At 40.6% G+C, this 24,379-nt stretch overlaps 1 protein-coding gene across 4 annotated transcripts in view; it reads left to right on the top strand.

The window, feature by feature from the left end:
* Phka1 (phosphorylase kinase alpha 1) overlaps window positions 1-23,483 on the top strand; it is a 130,327-nt gene extending 106,844 nt beyond the window's left edge. For 2 of the 4 annotated variants that reach the window (NM_173021.3, NM_008832.2), the window contains 8 exons: window positions 173-274; window positions 4,940-5,055; window positions 5,343-5,381; window positions 9,341-9,391; window positions 16,534-16,704; window positions 19,962-20,015; window positions 20,481-20,681; window positions 21,243-23,483. In NM_173021.3, the coding sequence (NP_766609.2) occupies window positions 173-274; window positions 4,940-5,055; window positions 5,343-5,381; window positions 9,341-9,391; window positions 16,534-16,704; window positions 19,962-20,015; window positions 20,481-20,681; window positions 21,243-21,416 (908 nt within the window). In that variant the 3' untranslated portion in view covers window positions 21,417-23,483. The remainder of the gene's footprint in view (window positions 1-172; window positions 275-4,939; window positions 5,056-5,342; window positions 5,382-9,340; window positions 9,392-16,533; window positions 16,705-19,961; window positions 20,016-20,480; window positions 20,682-21,242) is intronic. The other 2 variants (XM_006527895.4, XM_006527894.4) reach the window with 2 other exon arrangements.
* Window positions 23,484-24,379: the final 896 nt, after the last annotated feature.

The following is a 24,379-nucleotide window of genomic DNA, read 5'->3' as shown; positions in this document are numbered from 1 at the left end:
AGTGTGGTCACCAAGTTCCTGCAATTGTGTCACTTAACAGGCTGAGGCAGGAGGATGATAGGTTTAAGGCTAGCCTAGACTGTGTAGTGAGAGCTTGTTTCAAGGAGAAAATGGAAAACGAGGATGTGGGAAGCAAAGTTGATTTCCTTCTGCCTCAATTTCTGTCCATTAGCTGAGGAAGCCACAGAGGGCCTGATGAATCTCAGTCCTTCAGCCATGAAGAACCTCCTGCATCACATTCTCAGTGGCAAAGAGTTTGGAGTGGAACGAAGCGGTAAGACCCACGCACTGGACTTGTACTTCCGGGAACTGAATTTTAGTCCTCAGTTTTAAAATGTTGCTCTTTATCATAGGAGCTCTTAGTCCCCAAATAAATAGAACTCCAATAAATAAAACATGTAAAAGCAAAACTATCTTTGGAACAATACTTGAAATCTAAAAGAAAAATTCAATTTAACAGAAGGTTTTGGACTAGGGAGAGGGCTGATGGTTTAAGTGTTTGCTGCCCATACTTGATGAGCTGAGTCAGCATCTCTAGTACCCACATAAATGCTGAGCTCAGTACCTTATGTCTGCAATCCCACCTCAGCCATGGCCTAGTTTGCTTTTCTTGCTGTGATAAATACCATGACCAAAAGCAACATGGGACTGAATGGGTTTATTTGGCTTATAAGTCCTGGTCACGGGCCATCACTGAGGGAAGCTAATGCAGGAACGCAAGCAGGCCAGGAACTGCTGTGGAGGCCATGAAGGAATGCTGCTTACTAGTTTGCTCCTCGGGGCTTCCTTGTGGCTCCCTCAGTTTCTTCTTTCTACAACCTAGAATCACTGGTTCCCATTGGCTGGACCTTCCCACATCCACCATTAACCATGAAAAGGCCCTGACAGACTTGCCTACAGGCCAGTCTGTTGGAGGCATTGACTCAGTTGAGCTTTCCTCTTCTCACATGACTCCAGTTTGTGTTAAATTGACAAACAAACAAACAAAAAAAAACCAATAAAAACAAACAAAAAACTAATCGACACACTCCCATATTGAGATGAGAGGCAGAGACAGGGGGCTCTCAGGAAGCCTGTGGGCCAGCTAGTCAATATATGCAGCATTGTGCTAGAAAGACCCTGTCTCAAACAAGGGAGAAGTCAAGGACCTACACGGAAGGTTGTTCTCTCACCTCCACATGCATACCATGGCAGACATGTTTGCTCATTCGCACACGCACTCTGCCTACCTCCCTCTGTCTCTCTGCCCCCCCCCACACACACACATAGCACACGTTTTTTAAAAGATTTGGAAACATACACATTCAGTTCCTATGGAGGCCAGCCAGCGACTTGCAAGACTGGGTTCTCTCCTTCCAACATATGTGTCTCAGGAACTGAACTCAGGTCATTAGACTAGGTAGCAAGGGCTTATACCTGCTGGGCCATCTTGCTGGCCCTCATGTTTCCTTTTTAACTATATAGTAAATTACCTTTCATTTTCCTAATTCAGGAGGACAACTAAAAACCCACAGTATGAATCTCTATTGTATTCAAATTGTCAGTAATTCAGCAGACCTGATAATGTTATGGGTGTGTGTATATTGGTAGTTGCAACATATCTACTATGTCCCTTCAACCTTAAATTATACCTCTAAAGTATCACAACCTAATCTTCATGTACACTTTTAGATTTTAATTAACAGGTGTTAATTTTATATATCACTGAAATTACAAGTATTATTTTATTTTAATACATGTGTACAGCATGTGTCGATCAAAACCATCATGCACTCTGAGTTTTTACAGTATTATTTATGCTGTATACCTAAAGAAGTAGAACAAAAACCTAAAGAAGTGAGAAAAAAGGATTATCTCATATGTTCAATTATTAACTTTAAGTTATACTTTTTCAGGTGGAGGGATGGCCAGACTTTAGCATATTTGGTTTTATTTTTGTTTTGTATTATTTAAGTCTTGCTGTGTCCTTCCATGGCCTCCTGGGAGAGAGCTGACTCAGGTAGTGAGGAAAAGAAGAAAAGACAAGCATGTACAGACAGACAGACACACAGAAAATCTGAAGTCTGTGGATTGGGCTCTGATGAAGAAACTGCAGCATCCCCAAAGTTTATCATGTTTTCTTTTGTTTGTTTGTTTTTGTGGATATTTTATTTATTTATATTTCAAATGTTATCCTCATTCCCTAACCCCCCCCCAGGAGCCCCCTATCCCATTCCCCCCTCCTCCTGCTTATATGAGGGTATTCCCCCACCCACTCACCCATTCCTGCCTCCCCGCCCTCGCATTCCCCTACACTGGGGCATTAAACCTTCACAGGACCAAGGGCCTCTCCTCTCATTGATGCCTAACAAGGCCATCCTCTGCTATATATGCAGCTGGAGCCATGGATCCTACCATGTATACTCCTTGGTTGGTGGTTTAGTCCCAGGGAGCTCTGGGGGTACTGGTTGGTTCATATTGTTGTTCCTCCTATGGGGCTGCAAACCCCTTCAGCTCCTTGGGTACTTTCTCTAGTTCCTCCAATGGGGACCCTGTGCTCAGTCCAATGGTTTGCTGTTAGCATCTGCCTCTGTATTTGTCAGGCTCTGGTAGAGCCTCCCAGAAGACAGCTATATCAGGCTCCTGTCAGCAAGCACTTTTTGGCATCCACGATAATGTCTGCATTTGGTGACTGTATATGTGATGGTCCCCAGGTGGGGCAGTCTCTGGATGGCCTTTCCTTTAGTCTCTGCTCCACACTTTGTCTCTATAACCCCTTCCATGGGTATTTTGATCCCCCATCTAAGGAGGACTGTGGTCTTCCTTCTTCTTGAGCTTCATGTGGTTTGTGAATTGTATATTAGGTATTCTGAGCTTTTGGACTAATATTCACTCGTCAGTGAGTACATACCATGTGTGTTGTTTTGTGTCTGGGTTACCTCACTCAGGATGATATTTTCTAGTTCCATCCATTTGCCTAAGAATTTCATGAAGTCATTCTTTTTAATAGCTGAGTAGTACTCCATTGTGTAAATGTACCACATTTTCTGTCTCCATTCCTCAATTGAGAGACATCTGGGTTCTTTTCAGCTTCTGGCTATTATAAATAAGGCTGCTATGAACATAGTGGAGCATGTGTTCTTGTTATATATTAGAACATCTTTTGGGTATATGCCCAGGAGTGTTATAGCTGTGTCCTCAGATAATACTAAGTCCAGTTTTCTGAGGAACTGTGATTTCCAGATTGGTTGTACCAGCTTGCAATCCTACCAACAATGGAGGAGTGTTCCTCTTTCTTCACTTCCTCTCCAGCATCTGCTGTCACCTGAATTTTTGATCTTAGCCATTCTGACTGGTGTGAGGTGGAATCTCAGGTTGATTTTCATTTCCCTGATGACTAAGGATGTTGAACATTTCTCTTTTTCTTTTTATTGGATATTTTCTTTATTTACATTTCAAATGTTAAACCCTTTCCTAGTTTCCCCCCTCCTGGAACTCCCCTATCCCATCCTCCTTCCCCCTGCTTCTATGAGGGTGTTCCTCCACCCACCCACCCACTCCCACCTCCCTGCCCTCAATTTCCTACACTGGGGCATCTATGGAGCCTTCATAGGACCAAGGACCTCTCCTTCCATTGATGCATGACAAGGCCATCCTCTGCTACATATGCAGCTAGAGCCATGTGTTGATGGCTTAGTCCCAGGGAGCTCTGCGGAGTCTGGTTGATATTGTTGTTCTTCCTATGGGGTTGCAAACCCCTTCAGATGTTGAACATTTCTTTAGGTGCTTTTCAAACCATTCGAGTTTCCTCAGTTGAGAATTCTTTGTTTAGCTCTGTACCCCATTTTTAATAAGGTTATTTGATTGCTGGAGTCTATTTTCTTAAGTTCTTTGTATATATTGGATATTAGCCCTCTATCATATGTAGGATTGGTAAAGATCTTTTCCCAATCTGTTGGTTGCCGTTTTGTCCTATTGACAGTGTTTATCATATACAGTTGAACAGGAGGTGAGGCTATTGCATATGTCTGAACAAGGGGGCTGGGTTAGCGAGTCTCCATAGGAGCAACCTTAAGGCTGTAAACATTGGGGAAAGGCAACTAAGGTAGATATTTTCTGCACACACTATCAATATTCATACTCAGATTCCCAAGGAAGGCTTTGCTAGCCCCTGAACCTCACCTGGGGAAGGTTCTGCTACATGGGGCAGAGGCATTGGAGTCCTTGGCATGGCCATGCCAGTGTCAACAGCACATACTCACTCAGGACTTCATTCCCTTAGCACCCCTCCACTCCCTGCACAAGTTAGAAAACAGGAGCTGGAGAGACTGCATGGCAGTTAAAAGTACTTACTGTTCTTCCAGAGGCTCCAAGTTCAGTTCCTATCACCTATGTAGATCAGCTCACAGCTGCCTGGAACTCCAGCTCCATGGAACACAGCTCCTTCTTCTGCACATGTGGCATACATTTGTTCCTGCACATGTGTACATGCACATACATACACACAACAAACAAATAAAAATCATAAAAGTAGCCAGGTGATGGGGGTACAGACCTTTACTCTCAGCACTCAGGAGGCAGAGGCAGGCAGATCTCTGAGTTGGAGTCCAGCCTGTCTGGAGAGGGAAAACAAGTTTCGGGATACACAGTGAAATCCTGTCTCAAAAACATCATCATCATCACCATCACCATCACCATCATCATCATCGTCTATTTTAAAGTTAGAAAATAGTACTCAGGCTGGAGGTATTTCTAAAGTGAAGATTCTGAAGTAGTCTGAGATTCTGCTATCAGTATCTTCTGTGGTACTGATGCTGCTGGTCCAAGAACCACACTTAAAACAGCAAGGTTATACTAGGTTTTTCTTATGTTAAAAACAAAAGAAGGATGCACATTTAAGTCTTTTTAAAATGATTGAGAAAATGAGACTGATTTTTCTTTTTTCTTTGATTCTATACAGTTCGTCCCACTGATTCAAATGTGAGTCCTGCTATTTCCATCCATGAGATTGGTGCTGTTGGAGCAACAAAAACTGAACGAACTGGAATCATGCAGTTAAAAAGTGAGATAAAGCAGGTAAGATATAACCTGAAAAAGTATGGATGTGGTCATAATTAATAACATTCTTAGCTGGACATGATGGTGCATGCCTATAACCCCACACACAGGGGATACAAGTTGGAGGATCAAGAGGTGAAAGCCAGTCTCGGCAACAGAGGAAGATGGAAGCTGGTCAGGAATACTGGAGACACTCACTGTCCAAAAACAAAATCAAAACCAAAACATCATTTTAAATGAGACTTTGCTGTGCTCATTTCCTTAGTTTCTTATCCTGAGTATAACTTGAACCATTTGTTTTCCAGGTGGAATTTCGTAGGCTGTCTGTCTCGATGGAGAGTCAGGTGAACCAAGACATCTTTCAATGTTGACTGGCTTTCCTAACCCTTTTCGAAGCAGACTTTGTTGTGCTCACATCCTTTGTTTCCCATCCTGAGTATAACTTGAACCATTTTTTCAGGTGGAATTTCATAGGTTGTCTGTCTCAACTGAGAGTCAGGTGAAACAAGGAAGACTTTTTAAACAGACTTTAACTAGCCATAGCATGCATTACCTCACAAACTTTCCACAAGCAATGACACACCATGGAATCTCTCCCATAGCAACCATTTGTAGACAGCACTCCCTTTTGTAGATCAAATGACTTAATTTTAGGAAGAAAGTACCTGGCAACAGGTAGCAAGAAAGTGATGTCCTGAGTTTCCTTATTACAGTTAATGTGCAATTTATAATGGATTTTCTTTATAAAAGTAGACACACTTATTGCTTTTAAGAATAGCTAGCTGGAGAGGTAGCTCAGCAATTAAGAGCAGTGGCTGCTCTTGCAAACAAAGAACCTAGTTTTGTTTTCCAGCATCAACATGGTGGCTCACAACAGTGTGACTCCTTTTCCTGGAGATTTGATGCTTTCTTTTGGCCTCCATGGGTACTGCATGCACATGGTACACAGAAGTACATTCAGGCAAAATATTCATACACATACATGAAAAATAAATACATCTAAAAAAGCAAAACAAACAAACAAACAAAACAAACCATGGGGCCCAGAGAGATGTTTTAGTAGTTAAGAGCATTCCCTGCCTTTATGGAGGAACAAGGTTTAGTTCTCAGCACATACATGACAGCTCACAAGTGTCCTTAACTGTAGTTCCAAAGGATCAGATATCTTCTTCTGGCTCCACAGGCACCAACCACACACATGGTGTACATACATACATGCAGGCAAAAAATGTATACACGTAAAATTTCAAATTATATTCTTCAAAAATTAGAAAAAAAAAGAATAGGTACAAGAGTGTAGGTGAAGGTTTTATTTTTAAATCTTTTTGGAGATTTTAACATGTACAAGCACCATAAACATAAAGGACAATGATGTTTTATTAGATTTTATTCCAAAATTCGACTTTATCAATGCTGAGAGAGGTACATGAGTGCTACTGTGTAGGTGAAGAAGAGCCATGTCTAAACAGACTAGGAATCAACAATATATTAGAGCCTCCTTTCACTGCTGCTAACAATGACTGGCGTGTTGCATTATACAACGGAATGTATACTCTCTTTTAAAGCTGTGGGAAACTGTTTGATTTTAGGATATCTCCATTGAGAAGGTGCTAATGTAAGTCCTTCTAGTACCACTTCGTTTTTGTTTGAGAATCCCACATATGCATATAATACACTTGGATGAAATCTAATCCTCAGTCATTGCCCTCCACCGTCTCCATATCCACCCCCTTCCACTTTCCTCACACAACTTCATGGAGTCCACTTAATGCTACTAGTGTGTGCTAATTCCATGAAGAATGATAGTATTAAGCTCTCACCTAGGGTCTATGACCTAAAGACTATACTTGTAGAGATCACTTATATAGTTATTAATAGCACTTCATAAGAAAGGCTTATAGAATTATAATAGCTTAGAGCATTAAAGCCTCATGGAGAGAAGAAGCAAATGAAGATTTTGTTTCTTTAAAGGGGAGCTCTGAAACCATTTAGGAGAGTTCTTGAAGATTAATTTTGAAGGAAGTTTGGGTACCTTCCTTAAATATCCTTTAGTGTTTGTATTTTATGCAAGGGGAAGACTGATATAAGAAGATGGGCTGGAGAGATGGCTCGGTGGTTAAGAGCACTGGCTGCTCATCCAGAGGTCCTGAGTTCAGTCCCTAGCACCCACATGATGGCTCATAGCATCTGTTACTCCAGACTCAGGGAATCTGGCACCCTTTCTGGCCTCCACAAACACTACATGCATGTGGTCCACAGATATACATATAAGCAACACACACATATACACATGACATACAAATAAAATACCAAATATATTTTAAAAGAAAAAAAAATCGCATGCTACAGTTCTTGCTAGGTAACTTTTTTTTTATCTGAACATTTTCCTATTTGAAAGTGGAAAGGACAACTTCAGTGCTAAATAATTGTTCATTGGTGTGATTGGGTAATAATCCTTGTTTTGGTTGAGGGTGATAGGCTAAGTGCATTATAGTTTTGGGATTTGTTTTGTTTTGTTGCAACAAGGTCTCTATAGGTAACCTGACTATCCTGGAACTCAATATGTAGCTCAGGCAAGCCTTTAAACTCACAGAAACCTGCCTGCCTCTGCCTGTAGACTTCTGGGATTAAATGTGTGTACCATCACACCCAGCTCACATTATAGGTTTGTTTGGTTTTTTTTTATAGACATCTGGTATTACTTACGATTTTTTTTTCATTTTTTTATTAGGTATTTAGCTCATTTACATTTCCAATGCTATACCAAAAGTCCCCCATAGCCACCTACCCCCACTCCCCTACCCACCCAGTCTCCTTTTTTGGCCCTGGCGTTCCCCTGTACTGGGGCATATAAAGTTTGCATGTCCAATGGGCCTCTCTTTCCAGTGATGGCCGCCTAGGCCATCTTTTGATACATATGCAGCTAGAGTCAAGAGCTCCGGGGTACTGGTTAGCTCATAATGTTGTTCCACCTATAGGGTTGCAGATCCCTTTAGCTTCTTGGGTACTTTCTCTAGCTCCTTCATTGGGGGCCATGTGATCCATCCAATAGCCGACTGTGAGCATCCACTTCTATGTTTGCTAGGCCCAGGCATACTCTGACAAGAGACAGCTATATCAGGGTCCTTTCAGCATAATCTTGCTAGTGTATGCAATGGTGTCAGCATTTGGAAGCTGATTATGGGATGGATCCCCGGATATGGCAGTCTCTACATGGTCCATCTTTTTATCTCAGCTCCAAACTTTGTCTCTGTACCTCCTTCCAAGGGTGTTTTGTTCCCACTTCTAAGGAGGGGCATAGTGTCCACACTTCAGTCTTCATTTTTCTTGAGTTTCATGTGTTTAGGAAATTGTATCTTATATCTTGGATATCCTAGGTTTTGGGCTAATATCCACTTATCAGTGAGTACATATTGTGTGAGTTCCTTTGTGAATGTGTTACCTCACTCAGGATGATGCCCTCCAGGTCCATCCATTTGGCTAGGAATTTCATAAATTCATTCTTTTTAATAGCTGAGTAGTACTCCATTGTGTAGATGTACCACATTTTCTGTATCCATTCCTCTGTTGAGGGGCATCTGGGTTCCTTCCAGCTTCTGGCTATTATAAATAAGGCTGCTATGAACATAGTGGAGCATGTGTCCTTCTTACCAGTTGGGGCATCTTCTGGATATATGCCCAGGAGAGGTATTGCTGGATCCTCCGGTAGTACTATGTCCAGTTTTCTGAGGAACCGCCAGACTGATTTCCAGAGTGGTTGTACAAGCCTGCAATCCCACCAACAATGGAGGAGTGTTCCTCTTTCTCCACATCCACGCCAGCATCTGCTGTCACCTGAATTTTTGATCTTAGCCACGATTTTTTTATATTATTGGAACTCAAAGTCCTTGTTGCCATCTAGATTAAAGTCCACCTTTCCAGCTACTCAAGGTTTTTCTCCTACACATTCAGTACCTACAGGTCTTCAATGGAGCCCAAATGCTTAAGACTATAATTTAGAGGATAGGGAAGACTCCGTTATCATTACTTTTTTATTTATAGCATCGCTTTCCATCCTTACATGCCTATGTGGTATTTTGCATTCTTTTCTGCTATTTACCAGAACTTTAATTTCTAGACGAAGTTATTTCAGGGTAGTTTTTCATTTATTTTACCCTTTACCATGGCATTTAGAGGAAACTTATTTCTTGGGCTTTTAATGATAACATGTAGTATACTACTACTAATAGCTTTTTTAGACACAAATAATGCTTGCCTTATCTCACCTCTTTAAAAAAAATTACTTTCTCAATTTCTTTTATAGACTAGTGGTGGTCATCCCTCGGGTGTAGATTTGATGTCGCCATCCTTTCTGGTAACTCCTTTTATGTTATCTCATGTTTCATTCACAAGTGTTTTGATATAATGGTATGTAGATCATAACATAGTATTTGACTATTATAAAACCAAATTGGGGGCTAGAGAGATGGCTCAGTGGTTAAGAACATTTGTTGCTCTTGCAGAAGACCTGCATTCCATTCCCACCATCCATGTTCACAGCCATCTGTAACTTTCAAGTACTCCTGTGGTAGCTATTTATACACACAAAATAAATCTAAAGCTAAAAACCTAAATAAATAAATGGATCCAGAAGTAACATGACTATGAAAGAAGTTCCTACAAAAGGGAGAGGTCTGTTTCTTTCCTGGTAAGTTAGGAAAGGGGGTTCAATCACTTTCTTTTAGGAAGAAAATAAAACAATGTAATAAGTAGTTGTTCTGTGTATATTCATTCTTTGAGCTGTTGCAAGTGTGCATCCCTGTGCATCTAACAGTGGACTAGACAACATGAACATTAGTTTGGAATTTATTTGAAAATCCGAATTTTGGTCTGTATCCTAGTGATGCTAAGGCCCAGCAGTCTGTTCTAATGCGCTCTTTAGGAAATTCTGAGGCACTTAAATTTCAAAGGTACTCTGTTGTAGCTGGTCCCCTGAGATGTAATCCAGTTAGTGAATGAACTAAATGCCAACTTTATGTCATGTATGGGAGATATGGTGTTGAACAAAATGAAAATGATACAATGATGCTCACAATTGAGGAAGATTCTTTTCTAATTAAATTCCTTTCATCTTTGTTTTATCCACTTCATCAGAACATACTAAGCTATGAAGTAATGAGTTTGGTTATGACATTTTCTTATACATAAGATATACTTTAATCATATATATTTTGGTTTAAATCATAGCAAGTTATGATTTCATTTCTCACAAATTGAAGAAGAGAGCTATTAGAAATAATATTTTGGCTAACTTTAAGTGTTAGATTAAGAAGAATTGGCCAGCTTTGTGATTTCCATGTTAATAGTAAGATCATTAGTGATTTAGGAAATTAAAATGACAGAAATTGTTTTCCTAGAAAATATTTCTTTCACCCTTCATTTTTTCTTTATTTCTGAATCTAATCTGTCAAATAATCATTTTAACCAATGAATTTTCTCCTTTATTTAGCTTAATTTTTCAGAGTTTTTATATCATCACACACATTGCTATTTGATTCCTTTTTATTGCACATTCTCTCTATCTGTTGATAATGTCGATATAAACCTTTATGTATAGATTTCTACATAGATATGTGTCTGTAATTACACAGATATGTGCTGTAATTAAAACACCAAAAGCAACTTTAAGAGGATTATTTTATCTTACATCACAGTCCAATTGCAGTCCATCCTTGAGGGAAGTCAGGGCAAGATTTCAAAATCAAACGAGGCAGGAATCTGGAGACAGAAGCTGATGTAGAGACCAGGGAAGAGTTCTGCTTACTGGCTTTGCTCAACCTGGTTTTTATATAGTCCAGGACCACCTCCCCAGGGATGGCACCACACACAAAGGTCTATGCCTTTCTCTAGCAATCACTAATTAAGAAAATGCACTACAGACTTTGCTACAGCCCAATGTTATGGAAACAGTTTTGTGTTTGAGAGTTCCTCTTCCAAAATGACATGTGTATTTCTCATTTCTCTCACATCTATTTCTATGGGGCTGTATTAGTTACTTTTCTGTGTGCTATGACAAAAATACCTAAAAAGTAACTTATAAAAAGTTAAAAGGTGTATTTTGGCTCACAGTTTGAGGGCATAGTCCACCATGTGAGGGGAAACATGGCAACAGGATCATGAAGCATCCGGTCACATTGAACCCACAGTTAGGAGACAGGCGAATGCTGGTTCTCAGCTCCTTTGCTCCTTTTTAAAACCTAGAATTTTACAATTTTCTTTTTTTTTATAACTGCATACATATAACCAATGTATCTTGATTATGGCTATCCCCAACACTCCCTTCCACTCTTCCCAGCCACTGCCAACACATGCGCCTCTCCACTTCACATCCTCTCCATTTTTGCCCTAACCAATGGAATGCTTTTCTTTACTACTACTACTACTACTACTACTACTACTACTATTATTATTATATTTTCTTTATTTCAAATGTTATCCCCTTTCCTCATTTCCCCTCCGAAAACCCCCTATCCCGTCCCCCCTCCCCCTGCTCACCAACCCATCCACTCTTGCTTCCTGCCCCTGGCATTCCCCTACACTGTGGCATTGAGCCTTCACAGGACCAAGGGCCTCTCCTCCCACTTATGACTAACTAGGCCATCCTCTGCTACATATGCAGCTGGAGCCATGGGTCACTCCATCTGTACTCTTTGGTTGGTGATTTACTCCCTGGGAGCTCTGGGGGTACTGGTTAGTTCATATTGTTGTTCCTCCTAGGGGGCTGGAAACTCCTTCAGTTCCTTGGGTCCTTTCTCTAGCTCCTCCAGTGGGGACCCTGTTCTCAGTCCAATGGTTGGCTATGAGCATCCACTTCTGTATTTGTCAGGCACTGGCAGAGCCTCTCAGGAGACAGCTATATGAGGCTCCTGTCAGCAAGCACTTTTTGGCATCCACCATAGTGTCTGGATTTGGGAACGGTATATGGGATGGATCTCCAGGTGGGACAGTTACTGGATGGCTTTTCCTTCAGTTTCTGCTCCAAACATTGTCTCTGTATCTCCTCCCATGGGTATTTTGACCCCCTATCTAAGAAGGACCGAAGTATCCACACTTTAGTCTTCCTTCTTCTTGAACTTCATGTGGTCTGTGAATTGTAACTTGGGTATTCTGAACTTTTAGGCTAATATCCACTTATCAGTGAGTGCATAGCATGCATGTCCTTTTGGGTCTGAGTTACCTCACTCAGGATGATATTTTCCAGTTCTATCCATTTGCCTAAGAATTTCATGAAGTCATTGTTTTTAATAGCTGAGTAGTACTCCATTGTGTAAATATACCACATTTCCTGTATCCATTCTTCTGTTGAGGGACATCTGGGTTCTTTCCAGCTTCTGGCTATTATAAATAAGGCTGCTATGGACATAGTGGAGCATGTGTCCTTATTACATGTTGGAGCATCCTTTGGGTATATTCCCAAGAGTGGTATATCTGGGTCCTCAGATAGATCTATTTCCAATTTTCTGAGGAACCTCCAGACTGATTTCCAGAGTGGTTGTACCATCTTGCAATCCCACCATCAATGGAGGAGTGTTTCTCTTTCTCCACATCCTCTCCAGCATCCGCTGTCACCTGAGTTTTTGATCTTAGCCATTCTGACTGGCATGAGGTAGAATCTAAGGATCGTTTTGATTTTCATTTCCCTGGTGACTAAAGATGTTGAACATTTCTTTAGGTGCTTCTCAGCCATTCCAGTTTCCTCAGTTGAGAATTCTCTGTTCTCCATTCTTTTAAAGATTCATTTATTTATTGTATACATATGAGTACCCCACCATTGTTCTCTTCAGACACACCAGAAGAAGGCACCAGACCCCATTACAGATGGTTGTGAGCCACCATGTGGTTGCTGGGAATTGAACTGAGGACCTATGGAAGAGCAGTCGGTGCTCTTAACCACTGAGCCATCTCTCCAGCCCTGTTCTCCATTTTTAAATAGGGTTATTTGGTTCTTTGTAGTCTAACTTCTTGAGTTCTTTGTATATATTGGATATTAGCCCTCTATCGTATGTAGGGTTACTAAAGATCTTTTCCCAGTCTGTAGGTTGCTGGTTTGTTCTGTTGACAGTGCCCTTTGCCTTACAGAAGCTTTGTAATTTTATGAAATCCCAATCAGTCTTAACCAATGCAGAGGGTTAGGATAATTGTTTAGCATTTTTAGGAACTATTAGACTTCTGCAGAGCTGAACTTCTTCACATCCCATTGTGTAAGCATTTTAATTTCCTCACCCCCTCCCCAGTGCTTATTCTTGTCTTTCTTTTGTTGTTGGCCATCCTAGTGGGGTCTTGTTTTATCATAGCTCTGTGCACAATGATATTGATATGGCCATTTGCTTATGTTTGAAGAAATATTTTATTTCTATCATCTGCCCATTATTTTAATTAGCATACAAAGATTATGTTTCATTGTGACATTTTTCAAACATCCTTTGCTTTTGTTCCTCGTTCTCTTCGCCTCCCTTGCCCATCTCCCTTCCCCTTTGTACCCTTCTATCTCCTGTAGTCTCTTTTCCACTTTCATGTCACCTGTTGTCTCCCTTCCTCTCCTCCCTCAGCACCCCCTTTTCCTCTCATTGTCTCCTTTATAGTTTCATGACCAAGACCCACATTTACACTTACATGTATACAGCCAATTAACTGATAAGGTAGAATTTCAGAGTAGCTTTAATTTGCATTTCCCTGATTCTTTACCCATTTTTAATTGTGTGTTTTATATTTGGGAGTTACAAGGATTCTTTATATATTCTAAATATAACATCCTTACAGAATATTTTTATTCTTACTGATGTTCTTTGAAGAGGTCTGTTTTATCAGAGGTCAGTTTTTCTATTTTTTCTTTTATTGTTCCTATCAAAGAAGGCTTTACCTAAATCAACACTACAAAAATTTAGTGCTATTTTTTTCTTCTAAGGGCTTTGTTAAAATTGTTTTAGCTCGTACATTTGAGACTATGATTATATTGGGAGGTGAAATTCCCTAAAACTATCCACAGCTTCAGCAATTTAGTAGGAGTCACAGGATTAATCACACATTAAAAGACTTAACAACAAAATCAGCAAAAGAAAAGGGTGTACTGGGTGAAACCCATAGAAAAGCACACAAGATTCTAGGAGTACTCCCCAGCAGAGCCATCTATAGGATGTACTAAAATTCCTCCTGTAAATGACTAGTTACAGCAGGTGAAGTGCTGATAACCGAAATAGCTAATTAAAGACCCAGCACAGTACCTAGGGTCTTTGGAGCTAGTCATAAAGAGAGCCTCTGTCTGGCATTCCCCAAACTCTAGACTCCCAGGAGGAAAGAAGGTGTTCTAAATAAACTAGTGTCGATACAAGCAATTTATGAGTGGTGATTAGTTTGAGGAATGGTGATATCCATCTGAACGCCCACATTTCCAGACTCCAGATGAAGTACCAAGCCTGTAACAAATGACTTTTCAAAAACAGCACACTTGTCTTCTGGTCTGGTCTGCTGTGCTGACTGTTTTTTAACACTCTCCAGGGCAGGCCCCATGCAAATACAAAATCAACTCCATGGGCTTTTTGGAGGATTTTTTTTATTTTATTTGGGAGGAGGGCTGTTTTCTTCAGTTTGAGTATGAGCTTTTTGTTTTATTTTGTTTTGGTTTTATCTTATTGGTCTTTTGCTTGTTTGTTTTGATTTCCCTTTTTGTGTTTTTTATTTGGTTTGAGGCTCTTTGTCTTCCCTTTCTTTCTTTTTGCCAAAATTCCAATGGGATTCCCACTTTTTTGCATAGTGTTAAATAGTGTGCTACTTCATTCTCTGCCATGTGGATATCCAGTTGTTCAGCGCCATTTGTTTAAAAGATTATTTTTGCTCCCATTTAATTCTTCTGAAACTTTTATTGAAGATTAATTAAACAAAATGTGATTGATTTATTTCTGAATTTTGTGCTATTGATCTGCAATTGATTTGTGCAATTGATCTGTGGGTCGATCCTATGTCAGTAATTACTACAGCTTTGTACAGTGCATTATGAAATTGAACTCTATGAGTCTTCATACTTTTTTCTTCCTTTTTAAAGATTGTATTGGATAGCATAGGTTCCTTAAATTTTCACAGGAATTTTAGAATTCACTTGTTCATTTCTGCCAAGAATTCAACTGGGACTTTGATAAAGGCTGTGTTCAATCTGTGGATCAAAATTACTCTCTTACTAACGTCCTCTGATCCATGGGTTTCCTTCCATTTGTTTAAGTAGTTTATTTCAGTATATTTTAGAGTTCTCAGACATGCTTTGTTATATTTATTCATACAGTTTGGCCTCATGTTTCTTTAAAAAAAAAATAAAGGCAGGATCTCTGTATGTAGCCCTGCCTGTCCTGAAAGTCACTATGTAGACCAAGTTGGCCTCAAACTCACAAAGATCCACCTGTCTCTGCCTCCCAAGTACTGTGATTAAAGGTGTGCACCAGCAAGCCTGGACCTATTTTTTTCAATACTGTTTTAAAAAGGAATTGATCATTTTCTTAGTATTTTTTTTTCATCAGACTGTTGTCTTCTACTGTTTAAACAGATCTCATCTTTTAAAAATATGTGTAACCTGCTCTATCATTAATGATAGTCCTGAGGGTGTATTTATAAGCCCAATTAAATGGTTTCTTTTAGAAGTTGGTGTAGTCATGGTGTTTTATCTCAGCAGTAGAAAAGTAACATACAGAGGCTTGTGTTAATAGTCATAAAAGTGACAAACAAAACCAGAGAGCAGCTAGACGTTAAACAGATAAAGCCAGATAAGCAGACAGTTGGGAATGTGTTGCTGGCATTTTTATGGTTGTTATTCTGAATCACCAGAGTGCTGTATATAATGATTTCCCCAGGGAACATCACACCAGTTAGTTACCCAATACCAAATGGTCAGCCTTGAGTACACTCATAGAAGTATCATTGTACAGACTGAGCAAATTATTCTTGTGTATATGTATGGGATAAGAATTAATGGAAAAAGGCCATGAATTTGAAAAAGAGCAAGGAAGGATATATGGGAGGGTTTGGGGGGAGGAAGGGGGAAATGAAAGAATTATGTTATAATCTCAAAAATAAAAGAAATAAATTATTTATTTTTTCATTAACTTACTTATTTATTCACTTTACATTCCAATGATTATCTCCTGGTTCCCTCCTCACACAGCCCCTCCCCCAGCCCCTCTTTCCTTTTCTGAGAGGGTGGAGGTCCCCTTGGTTACCGCCCCCCCCCAGGCACTTCAGAGACTATACAGAGTTACAGCACTGCAAGCTGTACAGAGGTTGACTAGCTTTACAGTCATGTCATCCCATTGGCTCTGTCATTTAGTGTGTGCTTCGTCCTTCTATGGAGTATTTACAATTCACTGGGTTACACACTGTTTACAACGTTTAGGTTTTGAAATTAAAATATAGCAGTATTATCCTCAATCACAGGGTAAGAGGTCACTTTTGATTTACATTTGTTCTTCTCCCAAGTCCCCTGCAGCCTGTATTGCTGCAAGTAGTGGATCCTTTCCTACGGTGTGTGATCATCAGACATCTAAAGATAGTCGTCAAGGCCAGTGGCAACGCAGGAGAAGGCTAGATGGAGCACTAAATAGAGTACCAATTGGATTTTATCAAAAAGTATGGAAAATTTTGCAGAAAGTGAGTATAACACAGTGTTATTCTTTATTCCCCTCTTGAACGTCTGAATCTGTCTAGCTAACGTGACATAATCATAGCATGGTTGTAATTATATAGAGATGAAATGCTCAGATAAAGTATAGACAAAAACACAAAGCAATTGATTTATTGTGACATTAATAATTTTAGTCTAATTTCCTTATTGTTACAATGTGTTGTTTCAAATAAGATTTTAAAAATCATAACCTCTCTGCTTTGTGCTATAGTTGAACATTGTAGGATATTGCAACACATTTGCTGCCAGTCAATAATGTGCTGCTAAGTAGCTCGCTTTCTTTGTTGGTATTATGAAAGTGGAGATGTTATTTGTATCTCTCAGCTATTCATCTTTATATGTCACTACAAGAAAACAAATGACCTATGTGGGGAGTTTGTACAGGCAGCTCTTACTTCTATGCTTTCTTAGATGAATACCACTGAACAAATGGAAAGCCACAATGATGCTCTTGTTGTTGATGAAGATGGCTTGTTGTTTGATTTTGTTTTTGCTTTTTGTTTTTATGGGTATATGTGCTTATTTTATATGTATATGTGCCTGTGTATACATATGTTCATGAAGTTCCAGCAGAAGTCAGAAGTTGGCATCAACTCTCTTGGAATTGGAGTTACAGGCAGTTAGTTGTGAACCATCATGTGGGCGGGGTCTTCTGCAAGACTAGTGTCTTAGTTAGGGTTTTACTACTGTCAACAGACGTGATGGCCTAAGAAACTCTTAAAAGAACAATATATAGTTGGGGCTGACCTACAGTTTAGAAATTCAATCCATTATCATCAAGGCAGGAACATGGCAGCATCCAGGATAGCATGGTGCAGATGGAGCTGAGAATTGTACATCTTCATCTGAAGGCTGCTAGCAGAATACTGGATGCCAGGCAGCTAAGATGAGGGTTTTATAGCCCACAGTGACACACCTACTCCAAAAAGGCCACACCTACTCCAACAGGGTCACACCTTCTAATAGTGCTACTCCCTGGCCTGAGCTTATAGAAACCATCACAACTAGTAACTGCTTTTAACCTTTGAGCCATCTCTCCAGCTCTGAATAATTTGTTTTGAGACAGGGTTTGTTATTGTCCAGGCTGGCCTCCAATTCAAGATCCTCCCACCTCAGTTTCTTGGAGTGCTAAGATTGCTGAGATGTACCACCACACCAGGCCTAGATAAAACTCTTGGTGTAGCTACTATTTCTTCTTATTATTTTCTAATAGACATGTAAGGGCATATCACACCATTATGGTGATGCTAATTTTTACAGGGCCAGGAAGACCATAGTGCTCATTGACTGGTCTCATTTATACAAATACAATCTTTTTTCTTGAAATATTTCACCAATGGCATCATAATCTTGAGGTAGGTTTTGACCCTGCCAGGACAGTGATCTTCCAGGGACATATTAGAAACAGCAAAAGTTGATTCCTCAGAGGCTTTGCTCTAGGGACCTTCATTTTATCAATTACTTGGAGTCTGCTCTGTTACAGCTATTATAACATGATAGAGACCACATAGAGATAGTATATATTTTCTCTCTCCAGTTATTCATGGATTACCACAATTCAACATAGTAATAGACATGTATTAGGTGCTCTGTCCACATAAGAACATGTATTCTTTATCATCAAGGAGTTGAATAGTCTTCCTTCAAAGCAACTGTTCTACAAGGCCATACACAGCCGAAATGATTTGTAATAAAGATCCCTAACCACAAGGCAGGCAAAACGATTCTTGCCACCCACCATGACTAACCATCTGAGTTCCATCCAGGGACCCACATGATGGAAAACAAGAACTAACTCCTGCAAGTACCCCTCTGACTTCCACACATTTGTTTACTTGTGCCTGCCCTGACCACCACCACACACAAATACATGTTTGAAAAGGATGTTGTAGGAATAACAAAGGACTGGGTAAGTCTGCCAAGGAAGAATGGGTATTTTTTGGCAGAGTCAAAACCTAGACTTGGTGTCTTAAAGAAGTTAAACCCATGCTTTTCCAGACATGAAAGTAACAATAATTTTTACATGTTTCAAAGCTGGCAATTGAATGTACGGAGATTACTTAGAATCCGGAATATAACACGTAATGGTCCAACAGAGTCGGTAAACCTGTTGGTCATGTGTGGTTGTTTTCTATAGTGTTTTGACTTCTATAAAATCTAAAATAACTGATTAATTTCCACTGCTTTTTAATAGTTGAGTTCATATGCTAGAGAAAGGCAGAGAGTTGCTTGTGTTATCTATTGATCCAGGTATGGTGCTTCACACCTGTACTTGAAAGCACTGAGAAGGTGAAGGCAGAACTTCCAGTGTCCAAGAGCAGCCTCAGCCACATAGTGAATTTTACATAAGATTACGTTACATGTAACCATGTGTCAAATAATGACAATGATAATATTTATTGAGTATCTGCTATGCACCAGAGTGTCTTCTGGTCATTCCCATTACAAAAGACAAAATAGCCAACAATTCTGTCCTTGTGGAGCTTATATTACTCACAATAAGTAATAAACAGCAAATAATATATCTAAAATGTTAAAAAAAAAAGGTGGGAAAATAGGACAGGATAAGCATATTGATAGGTGTGGCATACGTTTTTCCTCTTCTTCCCTATGGTGTTGAGGTGCCATTGCACAGCAGAGGGGGAGGATGGGACAGAACCCTGTTCTGCAGTCCACAGCTTTTCTTGGTAACGTTCAAAACGGGTGGGTCCCAGGACTCCCCACACAGTGTCAGAGAAGGAGAAGCCCTGCTGGTAAAGGGAGTCCTCCAGTTTTGCCAAGCTCAGAAGGCTATCAGAACAATTAGACTTTGACCTTAATCAGCAGTGCCCAACAATGAGGGACTCAACTAGAACGAGTAGGAATGGGTCATTGTACATAAATGTATAATGTGAGTCATTTTTACAGCCTAAGTCTCCTGAAGATCCATTTAATTTCTTAAAATAAATTTTGTGTGTGTGTATGTGTGTGTGTATACGTATACATGATGGTGTGGAGCTCATGCCATAGCATACATGTAGAGGTTAGAGAACAACTTTGTGGATTGTGTTCTCCTTTCCTCCTTTACTTGGGATTATGGGAGTAAAGTCATGTCATTGGACTTGCATGGGGGTGTGAGCCATCTTGCCAGCCTTTGAAGTACACTTAGAAATATGAGGTCTCTCCTCCTGGCCTCCCAGTTGTTAGCTCATCTCTGGTAATAACTGGTTTTTCTATTTCGCAGTGTCATGGGCTTTCTGTGGAAGGTTTTGTTCTTCCCTCTTCAACCACTAGGGAGGTAAGGTTCTGTCTTTTCTATTTACATGAGAGAAAGCTTGCCATCTGAAATTTTTCAGTTATTAGTTATTGAATTAACACTGATTTATAAATCAGCTGAGTGCACTGCATGGAGGAGGTAAAGCTGGAATGGGGACAGTAGACAGTAATAATACGGTGCTGGCGAGCCAGCTCACTTGGCAAACTGCTGTGCCATGCAAGCATGAGCCTTTTTTCCTCTGGATTATTTTCTTTGAGCAGAGTCCCAGAAATAATATTTTAGGTTATAGGACAGTTATACTTTTATGACTCTTATTATGCATTACCAAATTGCCTTCCAAATTGATTAAGCCAATTTATACCATTTCATTAAAGGGGCTGAAGCCATATTGTACTTACAGGGCTTTTTACGGCTTTTCAAAGGAAAGGATTCATGTTCTTGGGTGATGGGATCTTAGAAAGTGATTTGTTTCTTTTTCTGTCACAGATGACCCCAGGTGAGATTAAATTCTCTGTCCATGTGGAGTCTGTCCTGAATCGTGTCCCTCAGCCAGAATACCGCCAACTTCTGGTTGAAGCCATCCTTGTTCTCACCATGCTGGCAGATATTGAAATTCATAGCATTGGGAGCATCATTGCTGTGGAGAAAATAGTTCATATTGCCAACGACTTGTTCCTTCAAGAACAGGTAGGTTGTCCAATGTGGAATACACCTGCAATCACTGCATCTAGGAGTTTGGAGGCCAGAGGATTGGGAGACCAAAGCCAGGCTCAGCTATTTAGTAAGTTCAAGACCGGCTTTAGCTACAGGAGACCCAAAACCTATAACAGGTATTTCCTTCTCTTAACCACTGTGAGAGAAGACAGAAGTATCCAAACAAAATATGAAAGACCCAAGGTGGGGGATCCCAATATAGTCTCACTAGGGTTCTCTCCAAGTGCTAATAACAGAGGATGTTATTAGCAAATGTGACTCACTTAATCAAATTTTAATTGATATTTTATTTTGAAAATGCTTTATAATAGAAAATTCTAAATAGTAATTAAAATAATTTCGGGAGTCTAGTGACAAGTGCTATGTATAGAAGTTCATATCCATCCTGCACAACCCTTCATGTCCCCTTCTGGTTAAACAGCCAGAGAAATGGTGCTGGGGAGGAAGCTCAGAGGCACACTAATTAGAGTTTGACTCAGTAGGATCAGTAATTTTCCCTTTCACTCTGTTTTCCCACCCTTTTAAACCAAATAGAAAACCCTCGGCGCAGATGATACCATGTTGGCAAAGGATCCTGCATCTGGCATCTGTACTCTCCTGTATGACAGTGCACCCAGTGGCAGATTTGGCACCATGACCTACCTCTCCAAGGCAGCTGCCACCTACGTGCAGGAGTTTCTGCCACACAGCCTCTGTGCCATGCAGTGAGGGCTGTGGGTTCTGCCTGTTAGAACACTTCAGTAGCTAGCCCGTCTGGTTGATTGTGCATGGAACTGACATGTTAACACCTGATCACTCCCCCAGGCCCTTTTCCTGCCCCATCCCTCCTAGGAAGAGAGAACTTTGCTGACGATCTCACTACTTTTGAAGAAAAGAAGCCCTATCTGGAGACTTGACTCCAGAGCGAAGCCCTATCTGGAGACTTGACTCCAGAGCGAAGGTTCAACTGCGCCTGCAGTCACTATCCCTACTTTTGTGGTTCATAGAAGTCTGCATGTGCGTTGATTCTGTAGAGCTGTTAGTGGCTTAGTTTTTAAACTCCTATTGGGGAGTAGGTATTAATAACTTATTCCTGTAAGTTGGTTTTCTTATTTGTTGGTTTTTACGTGTGTATATGAGTGGTGGGTATTGATTAGGCCATCATTTCAAGAGAGTAGATGCTAAGTTGGATTTCGTGCTGCTGTAAATTGGAACTGTCGACTCTAAGTGCCTTTACTTAGGAAAAGCCAGTACCACATCATGGCTTCCTTCTTCACTCAAAGGCTGCTTTGCTCTGAGTGGGGAAAGAGTGGGTGTTTTGTAGAAGCATTGCCTTTCATTGTTCTTTCTATATCTGTCCACAATGCCTACTGTCTCTGTGGTGAAATATTAAAATATGTAAGCTCACATGGAAGTTTAAGAATTTCTGTGTTAATACTTGGAATAACCCAGAGAAAAGAAGCCAGAAGCCTAATTCCAGAGAGGAAGGGAAAGAAGTTCTGTAGGTAGTGCTTTACACATAGGGGGCCGAGAGAACATCAGAGGCAGGTAGGTTGCTTGTGGACAGCCTTAGACACCAAATCCTTGCCTCTGGAGTGTAGCCACACACAACACAGAGAGTAACTGAAGCCTATCTTAAGCAAAGAGAAACCACCCGTCCACTCTGGGGCTGCCCTACTGAATGCCCCTTTCCAGGACCTTGGTATTCCTTCTCATTCAGTCCCCAGCACATCCGGCTACCCCTAGCTCTCTCCACATTCATTCCTCAAGTCTCTCATTTACATGGTTTGACTTTTTAATTCTAGTACTTACAACCTTTAATCTTGGTAACTGTGGCCAAATATCTATTGTTATACATATCTCTGAATGTGCTTGTAAGTGGTTAAATAATTTGTAAGCATTTTTGATCTGTCTGTCTGTCTCTACATGGATGGACTGAATAAGAATGTAAATAATATTTATTGCAAAGCAAGCCTGGTCATACTTGCTGCTTGAGAAGCTGAGGCAGGAGGATCATGAATTCAAAGCCAGCCTGGGATACATAGCAAGTTTCAGGGCAGTGTGGGTATGAGGTTGTGTCTCAAAAACATTTGAAAGCATGTTGTGCATGTGTGAGAGAGTGGCGTGGCTGGTCTCAGGCTGACACTCGAAGGGTAGTAGAAATATCCCTTCTGGCCTATTGTCTGCTTCGCTGTGTAGGTAGCCTGACTTGACAGAGGTTTCTCCTGGTTTTCCTTGTTTCTACCCAGAGAATTTCCTACTCCCCTTTCCCTCCAAATGTTAAGGGTTTTCTCCCAGAACAGTAATGGGGCTAAAGGGGCAGTGAGCTCCAAACAGTCACAGAGTGAGGAGTCTTCTGAGCTCCCTGGCTAAGTGCAGCGTGCTAGCAGACAGGCAGGGGATGCAAACGGCTGCCGGGCCACCTCTCCCCTCTCACAAACCATATAAACACAGGGAGGGGCTTTCTCACCACTTCTGAGGAGACTGTACAGCCCGTTTTGTGCCTGTGTGTGTGTTCATGGCCTGTAAGTGTACCCCAAGCACTGTGGGCGGGAGCTACCACTTCTTTGAGAACCTCTGCTTTACGGTTGACACTGATGCTTATCTTTCTCTGGAGTTACGGATTTGCCTGTGGATTTAATGCTCACACCATGCTATTTAATTTTTAAAGTAACTTTTCAGAAAATATTACTGGCGTTTTGTTCATTTTAAGACTGTTAACATGAAGAAAAGTGTGCTAGAACTTTTTAAAAACACATAATGTCTTGAAGTTAGAATAAACACTAAGAAATGACTATGTCTGGTGTTACTGCACAAAAGCTTATCTGGTTTGTGACTGAAGCTAATTCATGATTATTTCACATAACGTTTTGCTATACAGTATACTCAACTGGGTCAAATAAGACTAACATTTATATACTGTACATTATCATACATCATATATCATATATAAAAAAGCCACAGGTTTAGTGCTATCTTTAGACAGACTGCTCACTAAAAACATAAGATGGGTGCTTACTCTATTTCAACTCTATATAAGTGGTATTTCTAAACTATTAGAAAACTAAATAGTTTGCTCTCCTAAGTATTCTCAATATTTCACATATTGTTTAAAATATTCATTGGCTTGAACTTGGTGGTAGAAGCACATGCCTTTAATCCTAGGACTTGGGAGGCAGAGGCAGGTGGCTCTCTGTGAGTTTGAGGCCAGCCTGGTCTACAGAGTGAGTTCCAGGACAGCCAGGACCACATAGAGATACCTTGTCTTAGAAAACAAAAAGCAAAACAGAAATCTCACTAACCATTTCTATAACAAGTGAGTATGTATCCACCAAAGATGAACAGGGTTTCTACATGCCCTGCCTGGGACATACTAGTTAGATGAGGCTGACTGGTCAGTGAACCTCAAGCATCCTTTTGTCTGGGTGCCCAGCACCATGCCAGCTTCTTCCCTGGGTCCTCATGCTCACATAGCTTCTTCCCTGGGTGCTCATGCTCACATAGCTTCTTCCCTGGGTGCTCCTGCTCACATAGCTTCTTCCCTGGGTCCTCCTGCTCACATAGCTTCTTCCCTGGGTGCTCATGCTTACATAGCTTCTTCCCTGGGTGCTCCTGCTCACATAGCTTCTTCCCTGGGTGCTCATGCTTACATAGCTTCTTCCCTGGGTCCTCATGCTCACATAGCTTCTTCC

The sequence above is a fragment of the Mus musculus genome, chromosome X (genome assembly GCF_000001635.26).
Source record: "Mus musculus strain C57BL/6J chromosome X, GRCm38.p6 C57BL/6J".
In the NCBI taxonomy this organism is placed as follows: domain Eukaryota; kingdom Metazoa; phylum Chordata; class Mammalia; order Rodentia; family Muridae; genus Mus; species Mus musculus.
The sequence above is the reverse complement of the archived record's forward strand: the minus strand, read 5'-3'. Positions and strand labels throughout refer to the sequence as shown.